This window comes from Nerophis ophidion, linkage group LG08 (genome assembly GCF_033978795.1).
Source record: "Nerophis ophidion isolate RoL-2023_Sa linkage group LG08, RoL_Noph_v1.0, whole genome shotgun sequence".
NCBI classification, from domain to species: Eukaryota; Metazoa; Chordata; class Actinopteri; order Syngnathiformes; family Syngnathidae; genus Nerophis; species Nerophis ophidion.
This window is the reverse complement of record NC_084618.1, coordinates 19,310,487-19,337,566: the sequence shown is the minus strand read 5'-3', so window position 1 is coordinate 19,337,566 and position 27,080 is coordinate 19,310,487. Positions and strand designations below refer to the sequence as shown.

Sequence of the window (27,080 nt, the reverse complement as noted above, 5' to 3'; positions counted from 1 at the left end):
GAAAAATCTAGACAGTTGTCACACAAATGTGTTCTGTTAAACCACTAATGGTAACATAAGCTAGCCGTGGGTGTTCCTGTTATGTTTTTGCTTTGAAAAATGTAACTATGAGGAAGTTGCAAACAGCACTATCAGCTTGTCATCCTTCATGGGAAATAAGGGACCAAAATATCCTGCCTAACTGGATTTGAAAGCCAGGGGGAGGTTTTTTTTTAGCCTGGATTTAAACGATGTCAGGGAGGATCTGATGTGGAAAGGATGGCTGTTGTGCAAAGGTTTTTATCTCATCTGATTTTGGGTAGAACCAGGAGGAGCTTATAAAAGACACAATATAATTGTTTACCATCAGTCACTGGCGTGTTTAATGGTATTTAAAAATCCTGGTATGTTTGTGTGACAAGATGCTAATGATTTGTTTGCCTTGCAGATGTTCATTATTGACCGTGCAGACGCCGGCCATTGTTCCTTAAAAGAATTCACTGTCACTGGTTCTACGTATGCTCCGGATGGACAAGTGTGAGTCTTCATTGTGTCCTTTTTGGTCCTACTACTTGCTGACCTGTCGTGTGCTGACCTGTTAGGTTCCAAGATGGCAAACAAGTCCAGTGTTCCAAGTACGACGCTCTGGTGGAGCTGGCCTCCATCTGCGCTCTCTGCAACGACTCCTCACTGGACTACAACGAGGTCAGGATGGACACGTAGTTTCACCGGGTCACACGTCTACCACCTCTCTCGGCGTGGGGTCACATTGTGTTTGCTTGTCCTGGCAGACCAAAGGTGTGTATGAGAAGGTGGGCGAGGCCACGGAGACGGCCCTCACGTGTCTGGTGGAGAAGATGAACGTGTTTGACACGGAAGTCAAAGGACTTTCCAAGATCGAGAGAGCCAACGCATGCAATTCCGTACGTAACGTTTGCAAATCTGTTCCCACGAGACGGACGACCACAGGGATTCTGTCGTGTTTAAAGAAAGTGGGTTTGAAATGCGCAGGTGATCAAGCAGCTGATGAAGAAAGAGATCACGTTAGAGTTCTCCAGAGACAGGAAGTCCATGTCGGTGTACTGCACCCCCAACAAGGCTCGCTCCTCTGCAGGGAAAATGTTTGTTAAGGTACACCTGACTTCACCACTTACATAGGACCTATGATGTTTCTGACACTTGACTTCAACACTTACATAGGACCTATGATGTTTCTGACACTTGACTTCAACACTTACATAGGACCTATGATGTTTCTGACACCTGACTTCAACACTTATATAGGACTTGTGATGTTTCTGACACCTGACTTCAACACTTATATAGGACTTGTGATGTTTCTGACACCTGACTTCAACACTTACATAGGACCTATGATGTTTCTGACACCTGACTTCAACACTTACATAGGACTTATGATGTTTCTGACACCTGATTTCAACACTTACATAGGACTTATGATGTTTCTGACACTTGACTTCAACACTTACATAGGACCTATGATGTTTCTGACACCTGACTTCAACACTTACATAGGACTTATGATGTTTCTGACACCTGACTTCAACACTTACATGGGACCTATGATGTTTCTGACACCTGACTTCAACACTTACACGGGACCTATGATGTTTCTGACACCTGACTTCAACACTTACATAGAACCTATGATGTTTCTGACACCTGACTTCAACACTTACATAGGACTTATGATGTTTCTGACACCTGACTTCAACACTTACATGGGACCTATGATGTTTCGGACACCTGATTTCAACACTTACACGGGACCTATGATGTTTCTGACACCTGACTTCAACACTTACATGGGACCTATGATGTTTCTGACACCTAACTTAAACACATACATGGGACCTATGATGTTTCGGACACTTGACTTCAACACTTACATGGGACCTATGATGTTTCGGACACCGGACTTCAACAATTACATGGGACCTATGATGTTTGACACATAAACCTGACTTCAACACTTAGATGGGACCTATGATGTTTCTGATACCAGACCTCAACACTTACATGGGACCTATGATGTTTGACACATAAACCTGACTTCTACCCTTACATGGGACCTATTGTGTTTCTGATACCTGACTTCAACACTTACATGGGACCTATGATGTTTCGGACACCTGACTTCAACAATTACATGGGACCTATGATGTTTGACACATAAACCTGACTTCAACACTTACATGGGACCTATGATGTTTCTGATACCAGACCTCAACACTTACATGGGACCTATGATGTTTGACACATAAACCTGACTTCAACACTTACATGGGACCTATTGTGTTTCTGATACCTGACTTCAACACTCACATGGGACCTATGATGTTTTACACGTAAACCTGACTTCAACACTCACATGGGACCTATGATGTTTGACACGTAAACCTCACTACTACACTTACATGGGACCTTAGTATTCATTAAGTACCACCATAATGACTGCATTAAAATACAGTAATGTTGTAGGCCTAAGCATTCATCAAAAACGAGGCAGAGGATTTATTTAACAAGTATATTTCATATTTTTGGCCACTGTAACATTACAAATAGTTTGAACAGTAACACTGTGTTTGACTATAAGAAAATACCATTTGTGGTACTTGTACCCCAGTTTGTGAATCACCGATCTTGACCACAAGAAAGTGTAAGTGTAAAAATCCTCCTAGAAAAAAATCTGCTCTTTTAAACCAGGGAGCCCCCGAGGGAGTGATTGACAGGTGCTCGCACGTCCGTGTGGGCCACAACAAGGTGGCCATGACCCCCGCCATCAAGGACAAGCTGATGTCTGTGATCAGGGAGTACGGCACAGGCAGGGACACTCTGCGCTGCCTGGCTCTGGCCACCAGGGACAACCCTGTGGACAAGAGTGACTTGGTCTTGGAGGACTGCACTCGCTTTATTGCCTATGAAGTAAGTACTATTACCCCACAGCGTCTTGTTTCATTGTTTATGAAGTTGGTACTATTAACTCACATGAACTACATCGTCTAGTTTCATTGCCTATGAAGTAAGTACTATTAACACACATAAACTACATCATCTTGTTTCATTGCCTATGAAGTATGTACTATTAACTCACATAAACTACATCGTCTTGTTTAATTGCCTATGAAGGACTTTTACTTCACATGAACTACATCATATTTTTTCATTGCGTATGAAGTACGATTAACTCACATGAACTACATCATCTTGTTTCATTGCGTATGAGGTAAGTACTACTATTAACTCACATGGATTGCATCATATTGTTTCATTGCGTATGAAGTACTATTAACTCATATGAACTACATCAACTTGTTTCATTGCTTATGAAATAAGTACTATTAACTCACATGAACTATATCTTGTTTCATTGCGTATGAAGTAATATTAACTCACATGAACTACATCATCTTGTTTCATTCGGGATTAAAAATAACTACTACTTACTCGCATGAACTACATCATCTTGTTTCATTGTGTATGGACTAAGTACTACTATTTACTCGAATGAACTACATCTTGTGTTTCATTGCATATGAACTAAGTACTACTATTAACGCACATAAATTACATCATCTTGTTTCATTGTGTATGGACTAAGTACTTTTAACTCACATGAACAACATTATCTTGTTTCATTATTTATGAAGTACTATTAACTCACATGAACTACATCATCTTGTTTCATTCGGGATTAAACAAAACTACTACTTACTCGCATGAACTACATCATCTTGTTTCATTGTGTATGAACTAAGTACTACAATTTACTCGAATGAACTACATCTTGTGTTTCATTGCGTATGAACTAAGTACTACTATTAACGCACATAAATTACATCATCTTGTTTCATTGTGTATGGACTAAGTACTTTTAACTCACATGGACTACATCATCTTGTGTTTCATCGTGTATAAACTAAGTACTACTGTCCACTCACATGAACTACATCATCGTATGTTTCACTGCGTATGGACTCAGTACTATTAAATCACATGAAGTACATCATCTTGTTTCATTACGTATGAATTAAGTACTATTAACTCACATGGACTACATCATCTTGTGTTACATCGTGTATAAACTAAGTACTACTGTCAACTCACATGAACTACATCGTGTGTTTCACTGCGTATGGACTCAGTACTATTAAATCACATGAAGTACATCATCTTGTTTCATTACGTATGAATTAAGTACTATTAACTCACATGAAGTATATCATCTTGTTTTGTTATGTATGAATTAAGTACTATTAACTCACATGGACTACATCTTCTTGTGTTTCACTGTGTATGGACTCAGTACTATTAACTCACATGAAGTACATCATCTTCTGTTTCATTTCGTATGAAGTACTATTATTAACTCACATGGATTACATCATCTTGTGTTTCATTGCGTATGGACTCAGTACTATTAACTCACATGCAGTACATCATCTTGTTTCATTACGTATGAATTAAGTACTATTAACTCACATGAACTACATCAACTTCTTTCATTGGGTAGGAGCTAAGTACTATTAACTCCCATGAACTACATCATCTTGTTTCATTACGTATTAAGTACTATTACCTCACATAAACTACATCATATTTCATTACGTATTAATTACATACTATTAACTCACATGAACTACATCATCTTGTTTCATTGGATATGAAGTACTATTAACTCACATGCACTACATCATCTTGTTTAATTTCGTATGAATTAAGTACTATTAACTCACATGGACTACATCATCTTGTGTTACATCGTGTATAAACTAAGTACTACTGTCAACTCACATGAACTACATCGTGTGTTTCACTGCGTATGGACTCAGTACTATTAAATCACATGAAGTACATCATCTTGTTTCATTATGTATGAATTAAGTACTATTAACTCACATGAAGTATATCATCTTGTTTTGTTATGTATGAATTAAGTACTATTAACTCACATGGACTACATCTTGTGTTTCACTGTGTATGGACTCAGTACTATTAACTCACATGAAGTACATCATCTTCTGTTTCATTTCGTATGAAGTACTATTATTAACTCACATGGATTACATCATCTTGTGTTTCATTGCGTATGGACTCAGTACTATTAACTCACATGCAGTACATCATCTTGTTTCATTACGTATGAATTAAGTACTATTAACTCACATGAACTACATCAACTTCTTTCATTGGGTAGGAGCTAAGTACTATTAACTCCCATGAACTACATCATCTTGTTTCATTACGTATTAAGTACTATTACCTCACATAAACTACATCATATTTCATTACGTATTAATTACATACTATTAACTCACATGAACTACATCATCTTGTTTCATTGGATATGAAGTACTATTAACTCACATGCACTACATCATCTTGTTTAATTTCGTATGAAATACTACTATTAACTCAAATGGACGACATCATCTTGTTTAGTTGCGTATGAAGTAAGTACTACTATTAACTCACATGAACTACATCATCTTGTTTTATTGCATATGGACTAAGTACTATTAACTCACATGTACTACATATTGTTTCATTGCGTATGGACCAGGTACTATTAACTCACATGAACTACATCATCTTGTTTCATTGCATATGGACTAAGTACTATTAACTCACATGTGCTACATCATCTTGTTTCATTGCGTATGGACCAAGTACTATTAACTCACATGAACTACATCTTGTTTCATTGGATATGGATTAAGTACTATTAACTCACATGAACTACATCTTGTTTCATTGGATATGGACTAAGTACTACTAACTCACATGAACTACATCAACTTCTTTCATTGGGTATGAGCTAAGTACTATTAACTCACATGAACTACATCATCTTGTGTTTCCATCCCAGACTGATCTAACGTTTGTGGGCTGCGTGGGCATGTTGGACCCTCCCCGGGCGGAGGTGGCAGCTTCCATTAGACTCTGCCGTCTGGCAGGCATTCGTGTCATTATGATCACGGGTGACAACAAAGGTATGTGCTCTTGTACTCGGACTGTCCCCAAGACCAAGATGGTGTCAGAAGATGTCAATCATCTACGCTCCGCCTCACTTCAGGCACGGCAGTCGCCATTTGCAGACGCATCGGTATTTTCGGAGAGGACGACGACGTGTCCAGCATGGCGTTCACCGGCCGGGAGTTTGACGACCTGTCCCCGTCGGCGCAAAGGGAGGCGGTGGTCAAGGCTCGTTGCTTCGCCCGCGTGGAGCCGTCCCACAAGTCCAAGATCGTGGAGTATCTGCAGTCCTACGATGAGATCACAGCCATGGTGAGAGACATGTTGTCAGCCTGTGGCGTTCCCTAACTGTTGTGGTGCTTCTCGCCTCTCAGACCGGCGATGGCGTGAACGACGCCCCCGCTCTCAAAAAGGCGGAGATCGGCATCGCCATGGGCTCTGGCACGGCGGTCGCAAAGACAGCCTCCGAGATGGTGCTGGCTGACGACAACTTTGCTACCATCGTGGCTGCTGTGGAGGAAGGTCGAGCCATCTACAACAACATGAAGCAGTTCATCAGATACCTCATCTCCTCCAACGTGGGAGAGGTTGTCTGGTAGGTTCTCTCTGCACATACACTGAAGTACTACTGCAGTACTTCAATCAATCAATGTATACTTATGTAGCCCTAAATCAGGAGTGTCTCAAAGGGCTGCACAAGCCACAACTACTTTCATCATGCCCTCACACTGAAGGACTACTGCAGTACTCTCAGCATGCTCTTACATTGAAGTACTACTGCAGTACTTTTATCATGCACTCACACTGAAGAACTACTGCAGTACTCTCATCATGCACTTACAATGAAGTAATATTCTCATCATGCACATAAAGTGCAGTATTCTTCCTCTCATGCACATAAACTGCATTATTATGCCTATCATGCACATAAACTGCAGTATTGTTATCATGCACATAAACTGCAGTATTGTTATCATGCACATAAACTGCAGTCTTGTTATCATGCACATAAACTGCAGTCTTGTTATCATGCACATAAACTGCAGTCTTGTTATCATGCACATAAACTGCAGTCTTGTTATCATGCACATAAAGTGCAGTATTCTTCCTATCGTGCACCTAAACTGCATTGTGTCCTATCGTGCACATAAAGTGCGGTACGTTTCTTATCGTGCACATAAAGTGCGGTACGTTTCCTATCGTGCACATAAAGTGCAGTACGTTTCCTATCGTGCACATAAAGTGCGGTACGTTTCCTATCGTGCACATAAAGTGCGGTACGTTTCCTATCGTGCACATAAAGTGCGGTACGTTTCCTATCGTGCACATAAAGTGCGGTACCTTTCCTATCGTGCACATAAAATGCGGTACGTTTCCTATCGTGGACATGAAGTGCGGGACGTTTCCTATCGTGCACATCAAGTGCAGTATTCCTCTTTTCATGCACATGAAGTGCAGAATTCTTCTTTTCATGCACATAAAGTGCAGTATTCTTCCTATCATACACATAAAATGCAGTATTCTTCTCATCCACATAAACTGCAGTATTCCTCCAATTATGCTCATAAACTGCAGTATTCCTCCTATCATGCACACAAAGTGCAGTATTCTTCTCATCCACATAAACTGCAGTATTCCTCCAAGTATGCTCATAAACTGCAGTATTCCTCCTATCATGCACATAAAGTGCAGTATTCTTCCTATCATGCACATCAAGTGCAGTATTCTTCCTATCATGCACACAAAGTGCAATATCCCTTCTACCATGTACATAAAGTGTAGTATTATTCCTATCATACACAAAGGGCAGTATTCCTCCCATCATGCACACAAAGGGCAGTATTCCTCCCATCATGCACACAAAGTGCAGTATTCCTCCTATCATGCGCATAAAGTGTAGTATTTGTTGTCTTCATCCAGTCCCCCCGCCGGTCTTGTTTGTGTGCAGCATCTTCTTGACGGCGGCTCTGGGCTTCCCCGAAGCTCTCATTCCAGTGCAGCTCCTGTGGGTCAACCTGGTGACTGACGGGTTGCCAGCCACCGCTTTGGGCTTCAACCCGCCAGACCTGGACATCATGAACAAATCTCCTCGCAACGCCCGCGAGCCCCTCATCTCTGGATGGCTGTTCTTCCGATACCTGGCCATCGGATGTAATCTTTTCCACTCGTTAATCAACACAGCAGCACTTACAGATGCACATTTTAGTCAACAGTTTCCTCATGACGTGTGTATAATAGTAATAATAATTAATAATGTTTTGGTAGGTTATGTTGGCGCTGCCACTGTGGGTGCTGCTGCTTGGTGGTTTGTTGCTGCTGAAGACGGACCAAGGATCACATTTTACCAACTGGTATGAAATACAATCCTAATCGTCATCATGTCAACAAACTTCGATGACGATGTTTGTTGTTGTTTACAGAGCCACTTCCTGCAGTGTGGTCCAGACAGTCCTGACTTCCAGGGTCTGGACTGTAAAGTGTTTGAGTCTCCTTACCCAATGACCATGGCCTTATCAGTGCTGGTCACCATTGAGATGTGCAACGCTCTGAACAGGTGTGCTCCTCACCGTTTATGGTTTTAATTTACTTTAAACAGGCGTGCTCTTCACCATTTTCACCACGTCAACAGTTTCCAAATATAACTTCAAATGTGGACCCGTCAAACCAAAGAACACTTTTCCACTTTGCATCAGTCCATCTTAGATGAGCTCGAGCCCAGCAAAGCCGGCGTTGTTTCTGGGTGTTGTTGATAAATGGGTTTTGCTTTGCATAGCGTTTTTAAAGTACTTTAAACAGGCGTGCTCTTCACCGTTACTTTGTTTTTAAAGTACTTTAAACAGGCGTGCTATTCACCATTTTTATTGTTTTAAAATACTTTAAACAGGTGTGCTCTTCACACTTATTGTTTTAGAATACTTTAAGAAATTGCAAGATTGTCATAGACATTTTAAAACAAGCTGAGTGCACTTTTGTGCATGATGTCACTAAGATGACATATCAAAACAACACTAAATTAAAGGGCACTTTTTGTGCAGAACGCCACTACAATAGTTTAAAACAAATAAAGTGCATTTTTGTGCATGATGTTACACAAGATATTTCAATAACTGTCAAATAAAAATGAGCTGTATAGTAGGAAATTAAATAGTGTATGTCCTTCACTATGTGGTAGGTTCCTGCGGACGTTATCTCCTTCTTTTGTTGACTATTTGTTCCATACAGTGTTGATGTGGAAATTGTTGCCTAGGCATTTTGTTGGGTGTGGCACCGGCCGGAGATGTTGACATGCGGAGTTTCAAGCACTCTAGCGGGTGACTTTTCAAATGATGTTACAAGTCAGCAGTAATACTACATTTTGTAGCAACGGTTTTGCCGCATACTTGACATCAACGTTCCCTCTAAGGTGCGCGCCTGCGCAATTGCCCACTGCTCACGCTTTTTCTGCGCACAGCAAATTAATGCCGCGCAGAAAATAAAAAATCCCATCTAAACTTTAAACAAAACAAACAAATTACAATTTATTCTGTATGATTTTGCAATGCAACTCTATGAGTGACAAGTGACAACAAGAGTGGCCCCGATAAATAAAACAATCTTTGTCAACACAGTTCAGTTATCGTCTGTTGACAGACTTTACGGACAGGAATTCCATCAATCACTTTATTGAGCAAAACTGTTTGTAACCACACCAAAAACATGAGTAAAAAAAACTTTTATCTATAAAAACTGGTAATTTTCTGCCATACAAACCAGGCTTAAACCAACTTTGTTATCCGTCGTTTCAACAGAGGCCGCTCGCTCTCTCACCTGCACCAACAAAAGCACTCATGGCACTTAGCCAGTGTTGCGTTTATGGCCACGCAAAAAGTCGGACAACCCCAACGCCACACAATGTGTAAATGCCAGGTTGTAACACTCTGACTCCTCAATCTGATGTGTGCTTATTTTACTGCCATTTATTAAGAATGTTAATTTAAGGATATTATTCATGAAATATTGTCACTAGATTTCACAAAATCTAATAAAAAAATGTATTTTACAGACAGAAAGTTACAGGAACTAAATGTAATATCTGAAAGGGGTAACATTTCTTTTAAAGGCAGGACCCGCACCCAGTTATACAATACTAGCACATAATTCATGAAAAACATGTTTTTTTGTTATTGTCATTGCAAGAGGGCAAAATCACTGATATCAGAAAATTATTTTAATAAAACATTTAAATTGTTATGATGTCCGGTTTGGGACAGGTGTGACACTGATTTGTGCACCACTGAATGCTCAGGGAGTTTGTGCGTTTGCTCACACACATGAAAAATTAGAGGGAACATTGCTTGACATATTACGGTTGTCTGTTCGACATCTTCCCGCTTGAAGCCAAACCACCGCCAGACGATGCACCCCTTGCTGTTTTTCTTGGAATTAATTCTTCCTTCATTTATTACCAGGTTCGCACCTTCTCTCTCTCTCGTATTACCACTCGCACGGTTTCGCTAGCATCACAGCTAACGTCACCCATGCCGCTACCTCTTTGCTCGGCGAGAGCGTATGACGTATGTAAGAAGGTGCGCTTGTTTCACGTCTCTGTAAGAAAGAGTGAGAAACACCTGCAGTGTAATGCCCGCAGCTAAAAATAACTGCGTGAGAACGTATACTGGAAATATCACGATATAGTCATTTTCTATATCGCACAAGAGACGAACTCGCGATGTATCGAGTATATTCGCTATATCCCCCAGCCCTATTTGAAGCAGTGTTATGATAAATGTATCATTCATGTTATACATCATATTTATGATGAACGTTGTGTTTGAAGCAGTGTTATGATAAATGTATCCATGTTATATATTATATATATACAGTGGGGCAAGAAAGTATTTAGTCAGCCAGCGATTGTGCAAGTTCTCCCACTTAAAATGATGACAGAGGTCTGTAATTTTCATCATAGGTACACTTCAACTGTGAGAGGCAGAATGTGAAAAAAAAAATCCAGCAATTCACATTCTATGAATTTTAAAGAATTTATTTGTAAATTATGGTTGAAAATAAGTATTTGGTCGACCATTCAAAGCTCTCACTGATGGAAGGAGGTTTTGGCTCAAAATCTCACAATACATGGCCCCATTCATTCTTTCCTTAACACGGATCAATCGTCCTGTCCCCTTAGCAGAAAAACATCCCCAAAGTATGATGTTTCCACCCCCATACTTCACAGTAGGTATGGTGTTCTTGGGATGCAACTCAGTATTCTTGAGTTTATACCAAAATGGATACATGGACGATACAGCAGAAGATTGGGAGAATGTCATGTGGTCAGATGAAACCAAAATAGAACTTCCTTCCATCAGTGAGAGGTTTGAATGGTTGACCAATTACTTATTTTCCACCATAATTTAAAATTCCTACAATGTGAATTCCTGGATTTTTTTTTTCCCACATTCTGTCTCTCACAGTTGAAGTGTACCTATGATGAAAATTACAGACCTCTGTCATCATTTGAAGTGGGATAACTTGCACAATCGCTGGCTGACTAAATACTTTTTTGCCCCATTGTGTATGATGAAAGTTATGTTTGAAGCAGTGTTATGATAAATGTATCCATGTTATACATCATATATATGATGGTGAGGTGTGAAGCAATGTTATGCTAAATGTTGTTTATCATATATATGATGAGAGTTATGTTAGGATTAGTGTGATGGTAACGGTGTGTTTATGTCCGCAGCGTGTCTGAGAACCAGTCTCTGCTGCGTATGCCTCCGTGGGAGAACGTGTGGCTGCTGGGGGCCATCTGTCTGTCCATGTCCTTGCACTTCCTCATCCTCTATGTGGAGCCTCTTCCAGTAAGGAACTGTTCACTAATACCAAACGTGTTTACAAAGGAGACACTTGGTCTGTACTAACTAGTCCCCGCAAAATGTTGCCATGATCCTGACGGGCAACCATTTCACTCTTAGGATTAGTTGTCATGTTTTATTGTCCAATCATTGTGACCTATGTCTAGGATTTTGCTAGCTCCTATAGCCTAGCATCTTACCTTTTGTAAATGACCTTAGTCAAATAGAATAATGTGTGTTTACTGGAGGACATTAACTGTCTGTCCAGCTTTGTACAAGTAAACACTCTGTTTATATCGCACATGATATCACACACAAGTAACCACACTGCTTATATCGCACATGATATCACACACAAGTAAAAAAGCTGCAAGACTGCTTGTATCGCACATGATATCACACACAAGTAAAGACGCTGCAGGACTGCTTTATTGCACACGATATCACACCCAAGTAAACACTGCAGGACCGCTTCTATCGCACATGATATCACACACAAGTAAAGACGCTGCAGGACTGCTTTATTGCACACGATATCACACCCAAGTAAACACTGCAGGACCGCTTCTATCGCACAAGATATCACACACAAGTAAAGAGGCTGCAGGACTGCTTTATTGCACATGATATCACACACAAGTAAAGACGCTGCTGGACTGCTTTATTGCACAAACACTTTGTTTATATCGCACATGATATCACACACAAGTAACCACACTGCTTATATCGCACATGATATCACACAAGTAAAGACGCTGCAGGACTGCTTTATTGCACAAACACTTTGTTTATATCACACATGATATCACACACAAGTAACCACACTGCTTATATCGCACATGATATCACACACAAGTAAAGACGCTGCAGGACTGCTTTATTGCACATGATATCACACCCAAGTAAACACCGCAGGACCGCTTCTATTGCACATGATATCACACACAAGTAAAGACGCTGCAGGACAGCTTTATTGCACATGATATCACACCCAGGTAAACACTGTAGGAACACTTCTTTTGCACATGATATCACACACAAAGACGATGCAGGACTGCTTGTATCGCACATGATATCACACACATGTAAACACTGCAGGACTGCTTGTATCGCACACAATATCACAAACAAGTAAACATTCTGCAAGACTGCTTGTATCGCACATGTCACACACAAGTAAACACTGCAGGACTGCTTGTATCGCACATGATATCACACACATGTAAACACTGCAGGACTGCTTGTATCGCACATGATATCACACACATGTAAACACTGCAGGACTGCTTGTATCACACACATGTAAACACTCTGCAATTCTGCTTGTATAGCATATGATATCACACGTAAACACTGCAGTACTGCTTGTACCGCACATTATATCATACCCAAGTAAACACTCTGCAGCACTGCTTGTATCGCACACGATATCACACACAAGTAAACACTCTGCATGTATTATACATGATATCACACAAGTAAACACACTGCAGTACTGCTTGTATTCCACATGATATCACACACAAGGAAACACTGCTGGACTGCTAATAACGCACATTAGCTCACACACAAGAAAACACGCTGCAGGACTGCTTGAATCGCACATTATATCATACCCAAATAAACTCACTGCAGGACTGCTTGTATAAAACATGATACCACAAACAAGTAAACATTTAACAGGACTGCTTGTATCACACATGATATCACGCACAAGTAAACACGCTGCAGGACAGCTTGTATCAAACATGATTTCATACACAAACACACTGCTTGTATCGCAAATGATCTCACACTCAAGTAAGCATTCTGCAAGACTGCTTGTATTGCACATGATATCACACACAAGTACACACTCTAGGGCTGCTTGTATCGCACATGATATCACACACAAGTAAAGATGCTGCAGGACTGCCTGTATCGCACATGATGTCACAAGTAAAGATGCTGCAGGACTCCTTGTATCGCACATGATATCACACCCAAGTAAACACTGCAGGATTGCTTCTATTGCACATGATATCACACACAAACACGATGCAGGACTGCTTCTATCGCACATGATATCACACACGTAAACAATGCAGGACTGCTTGTGTCACACATTATGTCATACCCAAGTAAACACACTGCGGGATTGCTTGTATCGCACATGATATCACACCCAAGTAAACACTGCAGGACTGCTTCTATTGCACATGATATCACACACAAACACGACGCAGGACTGCTTCTATCACACATGATATCACACACAAGTAAACATTCTGCTTGTATTCTACATGATATCACACACAAGTAAACACTCTGCTTGTGTTCGACATGATATCACACACAAGTAAACACTCTGCTTGTATTCTACATGATATCACACACAAGTAAACACTCTGCTTGTATTCTACATGATATCACACACAAGTAAACACTCTGCTTGTATTCTACATGATATCACACACAAGTAAACACTCTGCTTGTATTCTACATGATATCACACACAAGTAAACACTCTGCTTGTATTCTACATGATACAACACACAAGTAAACACACTGCAGTACTGCTTGTATTGCACATGATATCCCACACAAGTAAACACTGCTGGACTGCTAATATGGCACATGATATAACACCCAAGTAAACAGACTGCAGGACTGCTCCTATTGCACATGATATCACACACATCCAAACACTCTGCAGTACTGCTTGTATCGCACATGATATCCCACACAAGTAAACAAACACTGCTTGACTGCTAATATCGCACATGATATAACACCCAACTAAACAGACTGCTGGACTGCTTGTATCGCACATTATATCATACCCAAGTAAACACACTGCGGGATTGCTTGTATCGCACATGATATCACACCCAAGTAAACACTGCAGGACTGCTTCTATTGCACATGATATCACACACAAACACGATGCAGGACTGCTTCTATCGCACACAAGTAAACACTCTGCTTGTATTCTACATGATATCACACACAAGTAAACACTCTGCTTGTATTCTACATGATATCACACACAAGTAAACACTCTGCTTGTATTCTACATGATACAACACACAAGTAAACACACTGCAGGACTGCTCCTATTGCACATGATATCACACACATCCAAACACTCTGCAGTACTGCTTGTATCGCACATGATATCCCACACAAGTAAACACTGCTGGACTGCTAATACCACACATGATATAACACCCAAGTAAACAGACTGCAGAACTTCTCCTATTGCACATGATATCACACACATCCAAACACTCTGCAGTACTGCTTGTATCGGGCATGATATCACACACGAGTAAACACTCTGCTTGATTTCTACATGATATCACACACAAGTAAACTCTGCAGTACTGCTTCTATTACACATGATATCACACACAATAAACACGCTGCAGGACTGCTTGCATCACGCATGATATCACACATGAGTAAAAACTCTGCTTGAATTCTACATGATATCACACACAAGTAAACTCTGCACTACTGCTTCTATTGCACATGATATCACACCCAATAAACACGCTGCAGGACTGCACGTATCGTACATGATATCACACTCTAGTAAAGACGATCCATGACTGCTAGTATCGCACATAATATCACCCATTTCCCAATGCGAGCACACAGCACGTGGCGATACAGAAGCGCTGTGTCCCCTACAAAGAGCAGTGAGACGGTGTGTGTCCCCGCAGATGATCTTCCAGATCACGCCCCTCAACCTGACCCAGTGGCTGGTGGTGCTGAAGATCTCCCTGCCGGTCATCCTGCTGGACGAGGTGCTGAAGTTCTCGGCCAGGAACTACCTGGAGGCCGGTAAAGACGTGGAGGACAAGTCCAGGGCGTGCTGCCTGTCCGCATGCTTGGAAGGCATCTCCTGGCCCTTCATGGCCGTCTGCCTGCCTCTGCTGCTCTGGGTCTACAGCACCGACACTAACATGGCCCACATGTTCTGGTCCTGACTCACCTGACGGGCGTCCTCACTCCCCCCCCCCCCCCCCTACCTTTGCTCACCTGCACCGCCTTCATTCCCTCCCCGCCCACTCCACGTGTGCATGTGTGTGTTGTGTGTGTGTGTGTGTGTGTGTGTGTGCGTGCATGTGTGTGTTGTGTGTGTGTGTGTGTGTTGTGTGTGTGTGTGTGTGTGTGTGTGCAGGAGCATCTCCAATACTCTAAATGTGCTGACAAGGCACTTGTTGGCTTGCATAGTCTAGATTTCCTTTGAATATGACTTCTGCCTTTTTAACTTTTATCCCTGGCCCGTGTACAGCGTCACCACAGCAATTATTATTATTATTATTATTATTGTTTATCCTCCTTATGACAACACAAGAAGGGCCCAGCAGAAAAAGGTTGATCTGTACAGAGAGTGAACACTATTTTATGCAATTCAGCCGGTTTTTGTTTTGTTTTTTTTATTTTTTAACAAGGACCAGAGTCGTGTCATTCCTTGTCGTGCGGCGGGCGGGCGGGGGGGACAGGAAGTGTGTGTGTGTGTGTGTGTGTGTGTGTGTGTGTGTGTGTGTGTGTGTGTGTGTGTGTGTGTGTGTGTGTGTGTGTGTGTGTGTGTGTGTGTGTGTGTGTGTGTGTGTGTGTGTGTGTGTGTGTGTGTGTGTGTGTGTGTGTGTGTGTGTGTGTGTGTGTGTGTGTGTGTGTGTGTGTGTGTGTGTGTGTGTGTGTGTGACGTTCCAGAAGTGGTTGCTCATTTCCCCCTGTGATGGCAAGGCGGTGTGCCCTGACACCAGCACTACTACCTCAGCAAGTGTTGTGTGCTGGTCCCAGGTGCGCGCCTCACCTTCACCCATCCCACACCTTTTTCATTTCCTCACATGATGTCTATTATTTGCGCTTGGATTCAAAGGACTTGGATCACAAACATGACTAGAAAGATGACAAATATTCCCTAAACCTGTCTTTTTTGTTGTTGTTTTTTTTTTTTTTTTACTTTGAAGGCCAAAATACACTCATGAACCTTTGAATCAAAGTCTTTTCTGTCTTTATTCAAAAATGAATTTCTGCACTCACCGGTGTCAACTGGCCCCTCCCCCTTTGTCCTCAGCACTTTTGTATAGATTCTATATTCATAACCTGACACTAGTCCCTATCTATTGTTTGGTCTATGTTTTTGTTATTGATGTAATTAACATGTTATTAATAGTAACTAGACCCCAATTATATCAAAACGGGTCTAAAACGGGTCTTGGTTTTTGGTTAACATGTAATAAACATGTTAATAATATTAGCTAGACCCCCATCTATAGCAGTATTAGTTTTAAGTTAACCTGTAATTAACATGTTAATCACTATATCCTAACTTTGCTTTGTTTTCGGTTATTAACATGTAGTAAACATGTTATTAATAGTAACTTGACCCGAATTATATAAAAAAATGTCTTTGTATTTGGTTATTAACATGTAATAAACATGTTAATAGTAGCTAGACCCCCAACTATATCAGTCTTATTAGTTTTAATTTAACATGTAGTTAACATGTTAATCACTATCAAAATTTGTCTTTGTTTTCAGTTATTAACCTGTAATAAACATTAATAGTATTTAGACCCCCAACTACATCAGTCTATTAGTTCTAGCAACATGTTAATCATAACTACACCCCAACTATATCGAAACTTGTATTGGTTTTCAGTTATTAACATGTAATAAACATGTTATTAATAGTAACTAGACCCAACTATATCAGTCTATTACAGTTTTATTAACATGTTAATAAATATACCCACCTATATTAACACTTGTCAGTTTTCACTTATTAACCTGTAATAAACATTAATAGTAACTAGACCCCCAACTATCAGTGTTATAGTTTTCAGTTAACATGTAATAAACATGTTATTAATAGTAACTAGACACCAATTATATCAAAACTTGTCTTTGCTTTTGGTTATTGACATGTATTAAACGTTGACAGTAGCTATACCCCCCCCCCAACTATATCAGTCTATTAGTTTTAAGTTAACATGTTAATCACTATCAAAATTTGTCTTTGTTTTCAGTTATTAACATGTAATAAACACGTTAATAGTAACTAGACCCCAACTACATCAGTCTATTAGTTCTAGTAACATGTTAATCACAACTACACCCAAACTATATCAGTCTATTATAGTTTTCAGTTATTAACATGTAATAAACATGTTATTAATAGTAACTAGACCAAACTACATCAGTCAATTATAGTTTTATTAACATGTTAACTAGACCAGTTTTCAGTTATTAACCTGTAATAAACAATAGTAACTAGACCCTCAACTACATCAGTCTATTAGTTCTAGTAACATGTTAATCATAACTACACCCCAACTATATCAAAACTCGTATTGGTTTTCAGTTATTAACATGTAATAAACGTGTTAATAGTAACAATACCCAACTATATCAGTCTATTATAGTTTTATTAACATGTTAATAACTAGACCCAACTATATCAAAACTTGTCAATTTTCAGTTATTAACCTGTAATAAACATTAATAGTAACTAGACCCCCAACAATATCGGTATTATAGTTTTTAGTTAACATATAATAAACATGTTATTAATACTAACTGGACCCCAATATATCAAAAATTGTCTTATCTTTGTATTTGGTTATTAACATGTAATAAACATGTTAATAGTTGCTAGACCCCCACCCAACTATATCAGTCTATTAGTTTTAAGTTAACAAGTAGTTGACATGTTAATCACTATCAAAACTTGTCTGTCTTCAGTTAACATGTAATAAACACGTTATTAATAGTAATTAGACCCCCAACTATATCGGTATAGTTTTTAGTTAACATGTAATAAACATGTTATTAATACTAACTGGACCCCAATATATCAAAAATTGTCTTATCTTTGTATTTGGTTATTAACATGTAATAAACATGTTAATAGTTGCTAGACCCCCACCCAACTATATCAGTCTATTAGTTTTAAGTTAACATGTAGTTAACATGTTAATCACTATCAAAACTTGTCTGTCTTCAGTTATTAACATGTAATAAACACGTTATTAATAGTAACTAGACCCCCAACTACATCAGTCTATTAGTTCTAGTAACATGTTAATCATAACTACACCCCAACTATATCAAAACTTGTGTTGGTTTTCAGTTATTAACATGTAGTAAACATGTTATTAATAGTAACTAGACCCAACTATATCAGTCTATTATAGTTTTATTAACATGTTAATAACTAGACTCAACTATTTCAAAACTTGTTAGTTTTCAGTATTAACCTGTAATAAACATTAATAGTAACTAGACCCCCAACTATATCGGTATTATAGTTTTTAGTTAACATGTAATAAACATGTTATTAATAGTAACTGGACCCCAGTTATATCAACAATTGTCTGTATTTGGTTATTAACATGTAATAAACATGTTAATAGTAGCTAGACCCCCAACTATATCAGTCTATTAGTTTTAAGTTAACATGTAGTTATGTTAATCACTATCAAAACTTGTCTTTGTTTTCAGTTATTAACATGTAATAAACATTAATAGTAACTACACCACCAACTATATCAGTATTATAGTTTTCAGTTAACATGTAATTAACATGTTAATCATAACTATATCAAAACTGTCCACATAAGTGGCCATAGGACCCCAATTCAGTAGTGTATACACTTTTGGAAATAAGAGCTAAAAGGTGCTGTCCACGCATGTGGCCACTAAGCCTTTAATCATGACTAGACCCAACTATATCAAAACGTGTCATAGTTTTCAGTTATTAACATGTAATAAACATTTTGATAGTAACTAGACCCCAACTAAATTAGTCTGTTATAGTTTTATTACCATGTTATTAATAGTAACTCTACCCTAACTATCAGTCTATTAATAACAAGTTAATCATGACTAGACTCAACTATATCAAAACTTGTGATTATAGTTTTCAGTTATTAACATGCAATAAACATGTTAATAGTAACAACATCCCAACTATATCAGTTTTATTGGTGTTAAGTAAACATGTATGTAATTATCATGTTAATCATAATCAGACCCAATTATATCAAAACTTGTCATAGTTTTCAGTAATAAACATGTTATTAATAGTAACTATAACCCAACTATATCAGTCTATTATAGTTTAATTAACATGTTAATCAAAACTACACCAAACCATATCAACTAGTCATAGTTTTCAGTTATTAACATGTAATAAACATGTAATTAATGGTAACTAGACCCCCCCCCAAACTACATCAGTTCATTAGTTTTATTAACATCTAATTTACATGTTAATCATATATAGTCTATTAGTTTTAAATCAACATGTTAATCCCTACACCCCAACTATATCAAAACGTGTCATAGTTTTCAATTATTAACATGTAATAAACATGTTATTATCAGTAACTAGAACCCAACTACATCAGTCTATTATAGTTTTAACATGCTAATCACAACTAGACCCAAACTATATAAAAACTCATTGTTTTTAGCTTTTAACCTGCAATAAAAATTAATAGTAACTACAGCAGCTACATTAGTTTATTATAGTTTTTTTAATATGCTAATCATAACTAGACCCCAACTATTATCAAAATGTGTCATTGTTTTTACTTATTAACATGTAATAAACATGTTAATAGTAACTGGACAACTACATCAGTCTATTATACATTTATTAACATGTAATTAACATGTTAATCATAACTAGACCCCAACTATATCAAAACCTGTCATAGTTTTCAGTTATTAACATGTAGTAAACATGTTAATAGTATCTTGACCAACTACATCAGTCTATTATAGTTGTATTAACATGTAATTAACATTTTAATAGTAACTACACCCCCAACTACATCAGTCTATTATCGTTTTATTAACATGTTAATCATAACTAGACCCCAACTATCAAAACGTGTAAGTTTTCAGTTATTAACATGTAGTAAGCATGTTATTAATAGTAACTAGACCCCCCCAACTACATCAGTCTATTATAGTTTTATTAACATGAGAATCATAACTAGATCCAACTATATCAAAACTTGTATTGGTTTTCAGTTAACATGTAATAAACATGTTATTAATAGTAACTAGACCCAACTACATCAGTCTATTATAGTTTTATTAACGTGTTCATAACTACACCCCAACTATATCAAAACTGGTCAGTTTTCAGTTATTAACCTGTAATAAACATGAATAATAACTAGACCCCAACTATATCGGTATTATAGTTTTCAGTTAACATGTAATTAACGTGTTTATCATAACTAGACCCCAACTATATCAAAACTTGTCATAGGTTTCAGTTATTACCATGTAATTAACATGTTATGAATAGTAACTAGACCCCCCCAACAACATCAGTCTATTATAGTTGTATTAACATGTAATTAACAATTTAATCATAACTAAACCCCAACTATATCAAAACTTGTCATAGGTTTCAGTTATTACCATGTAATAAGCATGTTATAAATAGTAACTAGACCCCCCCAACCACATCAGTCTATTATAGTTTTGTTAACATGTTAATCATAACTAGACCCCAACTATATCAAAATCTGTCATAGTTTTTAGTTATTAACATGTAATAACCATGTTATTAATAGTAACTTGACCCCCAACTACATCAGTCTAATATAGTTTTATTAACATGTAATTAACATGTTAATCATAACTATACCCCAACTATATCAAAATTTGTCATAGTTTTCAGTTATTAACATGTAATAAACATGTTAATAGTAACCAGACTCCCAATCCTAAAAACCTGTCTTTTATAGTTTTAGTTATTAACATGTAATTAACATGTTATTAATAGTAACTAGACCCCAACAATATCACAACTTGTCTATTATAGTTTTAAGTTATTCACATGTCATTAACATGTCAATAATAACCAGACCAACTATATCCAAACTTGTCTATTATAGATTTTAGATAACATGTAATAAACATGTTATTAATAGTAACTACACCAACTATATCACAACTTATTATAGTTTTCTGTTAATCAACATGTTAATAGTAACTAGACTCCAACTATATCAAAACTTGTGTATTATCGTTTTTAGTTATTGACTTGTAATTAACATGTCATAGTTATGATTGACACGATAGAATTATGATTGACATGATATAAATATGAATAACGTCTTGGAATGATGATTGACAGGATATAATTTTGATTGACATGTTGGAAGTACGATTGACATTATATAATTATGATTGACATTTTATTATGATTGGCATGTTAATATTATGATTGATATATAATGATAGGTTATAAGATAGGTTCCGCGACCCTGAAAGGGACAGTCGGTAGGAAATGGATGGATGGACGATAAATTATGATTAACGTGTTGGCATGATGACTGGCATGATATAATTATGATTGACATGATATGATTATGATTAACGTGTTGGCATGATGACTGGCATGATATAATTATGATTGACATGTTATGATTGTGATTAACGTATGAGAAGGATGATTGACATGATATAATTATGATTGACATATTATGATTGACATGTTATAATGATGATTGACACATTGTGATTGACGTGTTATAATGATGATTGACACATTAAAATTGACATGTTATAATTATGATTGACATGTTGGAAATATGATTATCATGATATAGTTATGATTGCCATTTTGTTATGATTGACATATTATGATTGACATGTTGGAAATATGATTGACATAAATTATTGTTCACTTGTAATTATGATTGACATATTATGATTGACATGTTGGAATATGATTGACATAAATTATGGTTCACTTGTAATTATGATTGACATATTATGATTGACATGTTATAGTTATGATTGACATAAATTATGCTTCGCATGTTATAATTATGATTGACATTCTATGATTGACATATTATGATTGATGTGTTATAATTATGATTGACATGTTATAATTATGATTGACACATTATAATTGACATGTTATAATTATGATTGATGCATTATGATTGACATGTGATTGACATGTTACAATTATGATTGACACATTATGATTGACATGTTACAATTATGATTGACATATTATAATTGAAATGTTATGATTATGATTGACATATTATAATTGACATGTTATATTTATGATTGACATATGATTGACATGTTATAATTATGATTTACATATTATGATTGACATGTTATAATTATGATTGACATGTTATAATCATGATTGACATATTATGGTTGACATGCTATAATTAGGATTGACACATTTAAATTGACATGTTATAATTATGATTGACATATTATAATTTACATGTTGTATTTATGATTGACATATGATTGACATGTTATGTTTATGATTGACATATTATGATTGACATGTTATAATTATGATTGACATAAATTATGGTTCACATGTTAAAATGATGATTGACACGACAGTTATGATTGACATGTTATCATTATGATTGCCATGATATAATTATGATTGACATGTTATAATTATGATTGACACATTATGATTGACATGTTATCATTATGATTGCCATGATATTATGATTGAAATGTCATAATTATGATTGACATAAATTATGGTTCTCATGTTAGAATGATCATTGACATGTTAAAATGATGATTGACACGACAGTTATGATTGACATGTTATCATTATGATTGCCCCATTATGATTGACACGTTATAATTATGATTGACATAAATGATGGTTCACATGCTAGAATGATCATTGACATGTTAAAATGATGATTGACACGACAGTTATGATTGACATGTTATCATTATGATTGCCATGATATAATTATGATTGACATATTATGATTGACATGTTATAATTAGGATTGACACATTATGATTGATATATTATAATTGACATGTTAGAGTTATCATTGACATATTATAATTGACATGTTATATTTATGATTGACATGTTATAGTTATGATTGACATATTATGATTGACACATTATAATTAACATAAATGATGGTTCACATGCTAGAATGATCATTGACATGTTAAAATGATGATTGACACGACAGTTATGATTGACATGTTATCATTATGATTGCCATGATATAATTATGATTGACATATTATGATTGACATGTTATAATTAGGATTGACACATTATGATTGATATATTATAATTGACATGTTAGAGTTATGATTGACATATTATAATTGACATGTTATATTTATGATTGACATGTTATAGTTATGATTGACATATTATGATTGACACATTATAATTAACATAAATGATGGTTCACATGCTAGAATGATCATTGACATGTTAAAATGATGATTGACACGACAGTTATGATTGACATGTTATCATTATGATTGCCATGATATAATTATGATTGACATATTATGATTGACATGTTATAATTAGGATTGACACATTATGATTGACATATTATAATTGACATGTTATAATTATGATTGACATATTATAATTGACATGTTATATCTATGATTGACATATGATTGACATGTTATAGTTATGATTGACATATTATGATTGACATGTTATAATTATGATTGACATAAATTATGGTTCACATGTTAAAATGATGATTGACACAACAGTTATGATTGACATGTTATCATTATAATTGCCATGATATAATTTTGATTGACATGTTATAATTATGATTGACACATGATGATTGACATGTTTTGATTGACATAAATTATTGTTCACATGCTAGAATGATCATTGACATGTTAAAATGATGATTGACACGACAGTTATGATTGACATGTTATCATTATGATTGCCATAATATAATTATTATTGACATGTTATAATTATGATTGACACATTATGATTGACATGTTACCATTATGATCGCCGTGATATAATTAAGATTGACATGTTTGGATTCTGATTGACAACACGTGTGTGCTTCTCCCTTCTTTCAACGCCTTCCGATGGCCCTTGTGTCACTGGAGTGAGTATTCCCCCACGCCTGCAGTGTGCTGCCCCCTGCTGGTGTGGAGGCACTTTTCCCACTTTCACACCTGTGACGGCTCACCTGCTTCTTCTTTCTCGCTCATGTTGCACTTTCTCTCTTCCAGGTTGGCTCTCCTGACAACCTGCACGCACTTTAGGCGGCGGCCGGAGTCGCAGCTCCACGTGACACACACACACACACACACACACACACACACACACACACACACACACACACACACACACACACACACACACACACACACACTTCTGACTTTTGACCTGTGAAGACGGTCAAATGTTCTTGCCTGCTTTTGTTTTCTGTTCTTGCGTGCTTTTATTTTCTGACTTTTGACCTGTAAAGAAAGTAAAAATGTTCCTGCCTGCTTTTATTTTCTGACTTCGAAGAAGGTGACTTCCTGAACTTAAAAGCCTCCCCGGACCACGGCTGCTTTTTTTACATTCCACTCGTGAAGGTTTGGAGAAGAGGACTTTGAATTTTTTTTTTACACTTTGCCCCAAACGAGGGATGATTCTTCTTGTCTGCACTCCTCCCAGCTTATGTTGTTTCAAGGACATCTGAGCAAGGCCTAGAGGTCGTCAAAGTGAGGCGTGGTGCCTGGCCGACAGAAATATAAACATGTGAACGTCAACTTCCTGTAGAAAATAAGATGGCTGTAGTTCCAAGTGCTTTCTGGCTAATAAATCTTATTGAAACTCTTCTCTCCTCATTCTTTGGTCAACACCTTTGCTTTCCAGTAATATCATTATTGTAACAATAGTATCATTATTATAACAATGATATCATTATCATAACAATAATATCATTACTGTAACAATGATATCAATATTATAACAACAATATCAATATTATAACAATATCTTTATTATAACAATATCAATATTACAACAACAATATCAATATTATAACAATTATATCTTAACCATAACAATGATATCAATCTTATGACAATAATATCATTATTAAAACAATGATATCAATAGTCTAACAATAAAATAATTATCATAACAGTAATATTTGCACAACAATATCATTATTATAACAATGATATTGTTATAGGAACACCAATAACAATAATATGAGTGTAACAATTACATCATTATCATAACAATGATATCATTATCATAACAGTAATATTATTATTACAACAGTGATATCATTAATATAACAATGATATCATTATCATAAAAATAATATAACAATTATATCATTATTACAACAATAGTATCATTATCATAACAGTAATATTATTATTAAAACAATGATATCATTAATATAACGATGATATCATTATCATAAAAATAATATCATTATTATAACAGTAATATCATTATTATAACGATGATATCATTATTATAACAATAATATAATTATTATAACAATAATATCATTATAACAGTAATATAATTAGTATAACAATGATATCATTATTATAACAATAATATAATTATTATAACAATAATATAATTATCATAAAAATAATATCATTATCATAACAGTAATATTATTATGATATCCTTACTACAACAATGATATCATTATTATAACAATAATATCATTCTCATAACAGTAATATTATTATTAGAACAATAATATCATTATCATAATAATAATAATATAATTATTATAACAATGATATCATTATTATAACAATAATATCATGATTGTAAGAATGATATCATTATCATAACAATAGCATCATTATTATAACAATGATATCATTATCATAACAATAACATCATTATCAGCACAATAATATCATTATCATAACAATAATATAATTATCATAGCAATGATATCATTACTATAACAATAATATCATTATTATCAAATGACGGTAATATCATTATTATGACAAGTATATAATTACAACAATAATATCACTAATATAACAATTATATAATTATTATAACAATAATATCATTGTCATGACAATAAAATAATTATCATAACAATAATATCATTAATATAACAATGATATCATTGTATAAAAATAATATCATTATTATAACAATATTATCATCATCATGACAATAATATCAATAATATAACAATAATATCATTATTATATTATGACAGTAATATCATTATATTGACAAGTATATCATTATAACAATAAAATCAGTGGTAGAGTGGCCGTGCGCAACCCGAGGGTCCCTGGTTCAATCCCCACCTGGTACCAACCTCGTCACTTCCGTTGTGTCCTGAGCAAGACACTTCATCCTTGCTCCTGATGGGTGCTGGTTAGCGCCTTGCGTGGCAGCTCCCTCCATCAGTGTGTGAATGTGTGTGTGAATGGGTAAAT

General features: G+C 36.2%; 1 protein-coding gene across 3 annotated transcripts in view; it reads left to right on the top strand.

Annotated features, from left to right (window-relative positions):
• Window positions 1-25,473, top strand: part of LOC133557478 (sarcoplasmic/endoplasmic reticulum calcium ATPase 2) — a 64,873-nt gene extending 39,400 nt beyond the window's left edge. The window contains exons 11-24 of one of the 3 annotated variants that reach the window (XR_009807779.1): window positions 428-516; window positions 582-684; window positions 771-902; window positions 991-1,110; window positions 2,707-2,925; window positions 5,870-5,993; window positions 6,077-6,288; window positions 6,351-6,571; window positions 7,925-8,127; window positions 8,242-8,327; window positions 8,397-8,530; window positions 11,702-11,819; window positions 15,521-24,751; window positions 24,879-25,473. Coding sequence is in view for 1 of the 3 variants with exons in the window: in XM_061907953.1 (XP_061763937.1) it covers window positions 428-516; window positions 582-684; window positions 771-902; window positions 991-1,110; window positions 2,707-2,925; window positions 5,870-5,993; window positions 6,077-6,288; window positions 6,351-6,571; window positions 7,925-8,127; window positions 8,242-8,327; window positions 8,397-8,530; window positions 11,702-11,819; window positions 15,521-15,787 (2,028 nt within the window). In the remaining 2 variants the exon portion in view is untranslated. Of the gene's footprint in view, window positions 1-427; window positions 517-581; window positions 685-770; window positions 903-990; window positions 1,111-2,706; window positions 2,926-5,869; window positions 5,994-6,076; window positions 6,289-6,350; window positions 6,572-7,924; window positions 8,128-8,241; window positions 8,328-8,396; window positions 8,531-11,701; window positions 11,820-15,520 lie in introns of all 3 variants that reach the window. The other 2 variants (XR_009807778.1, XM_061907953.1) reach the window with 2 other exon arrangements.
• The last annotated feature ends 1,607 nt before the right edge of the window (window positions 25,474-27,080 follow it).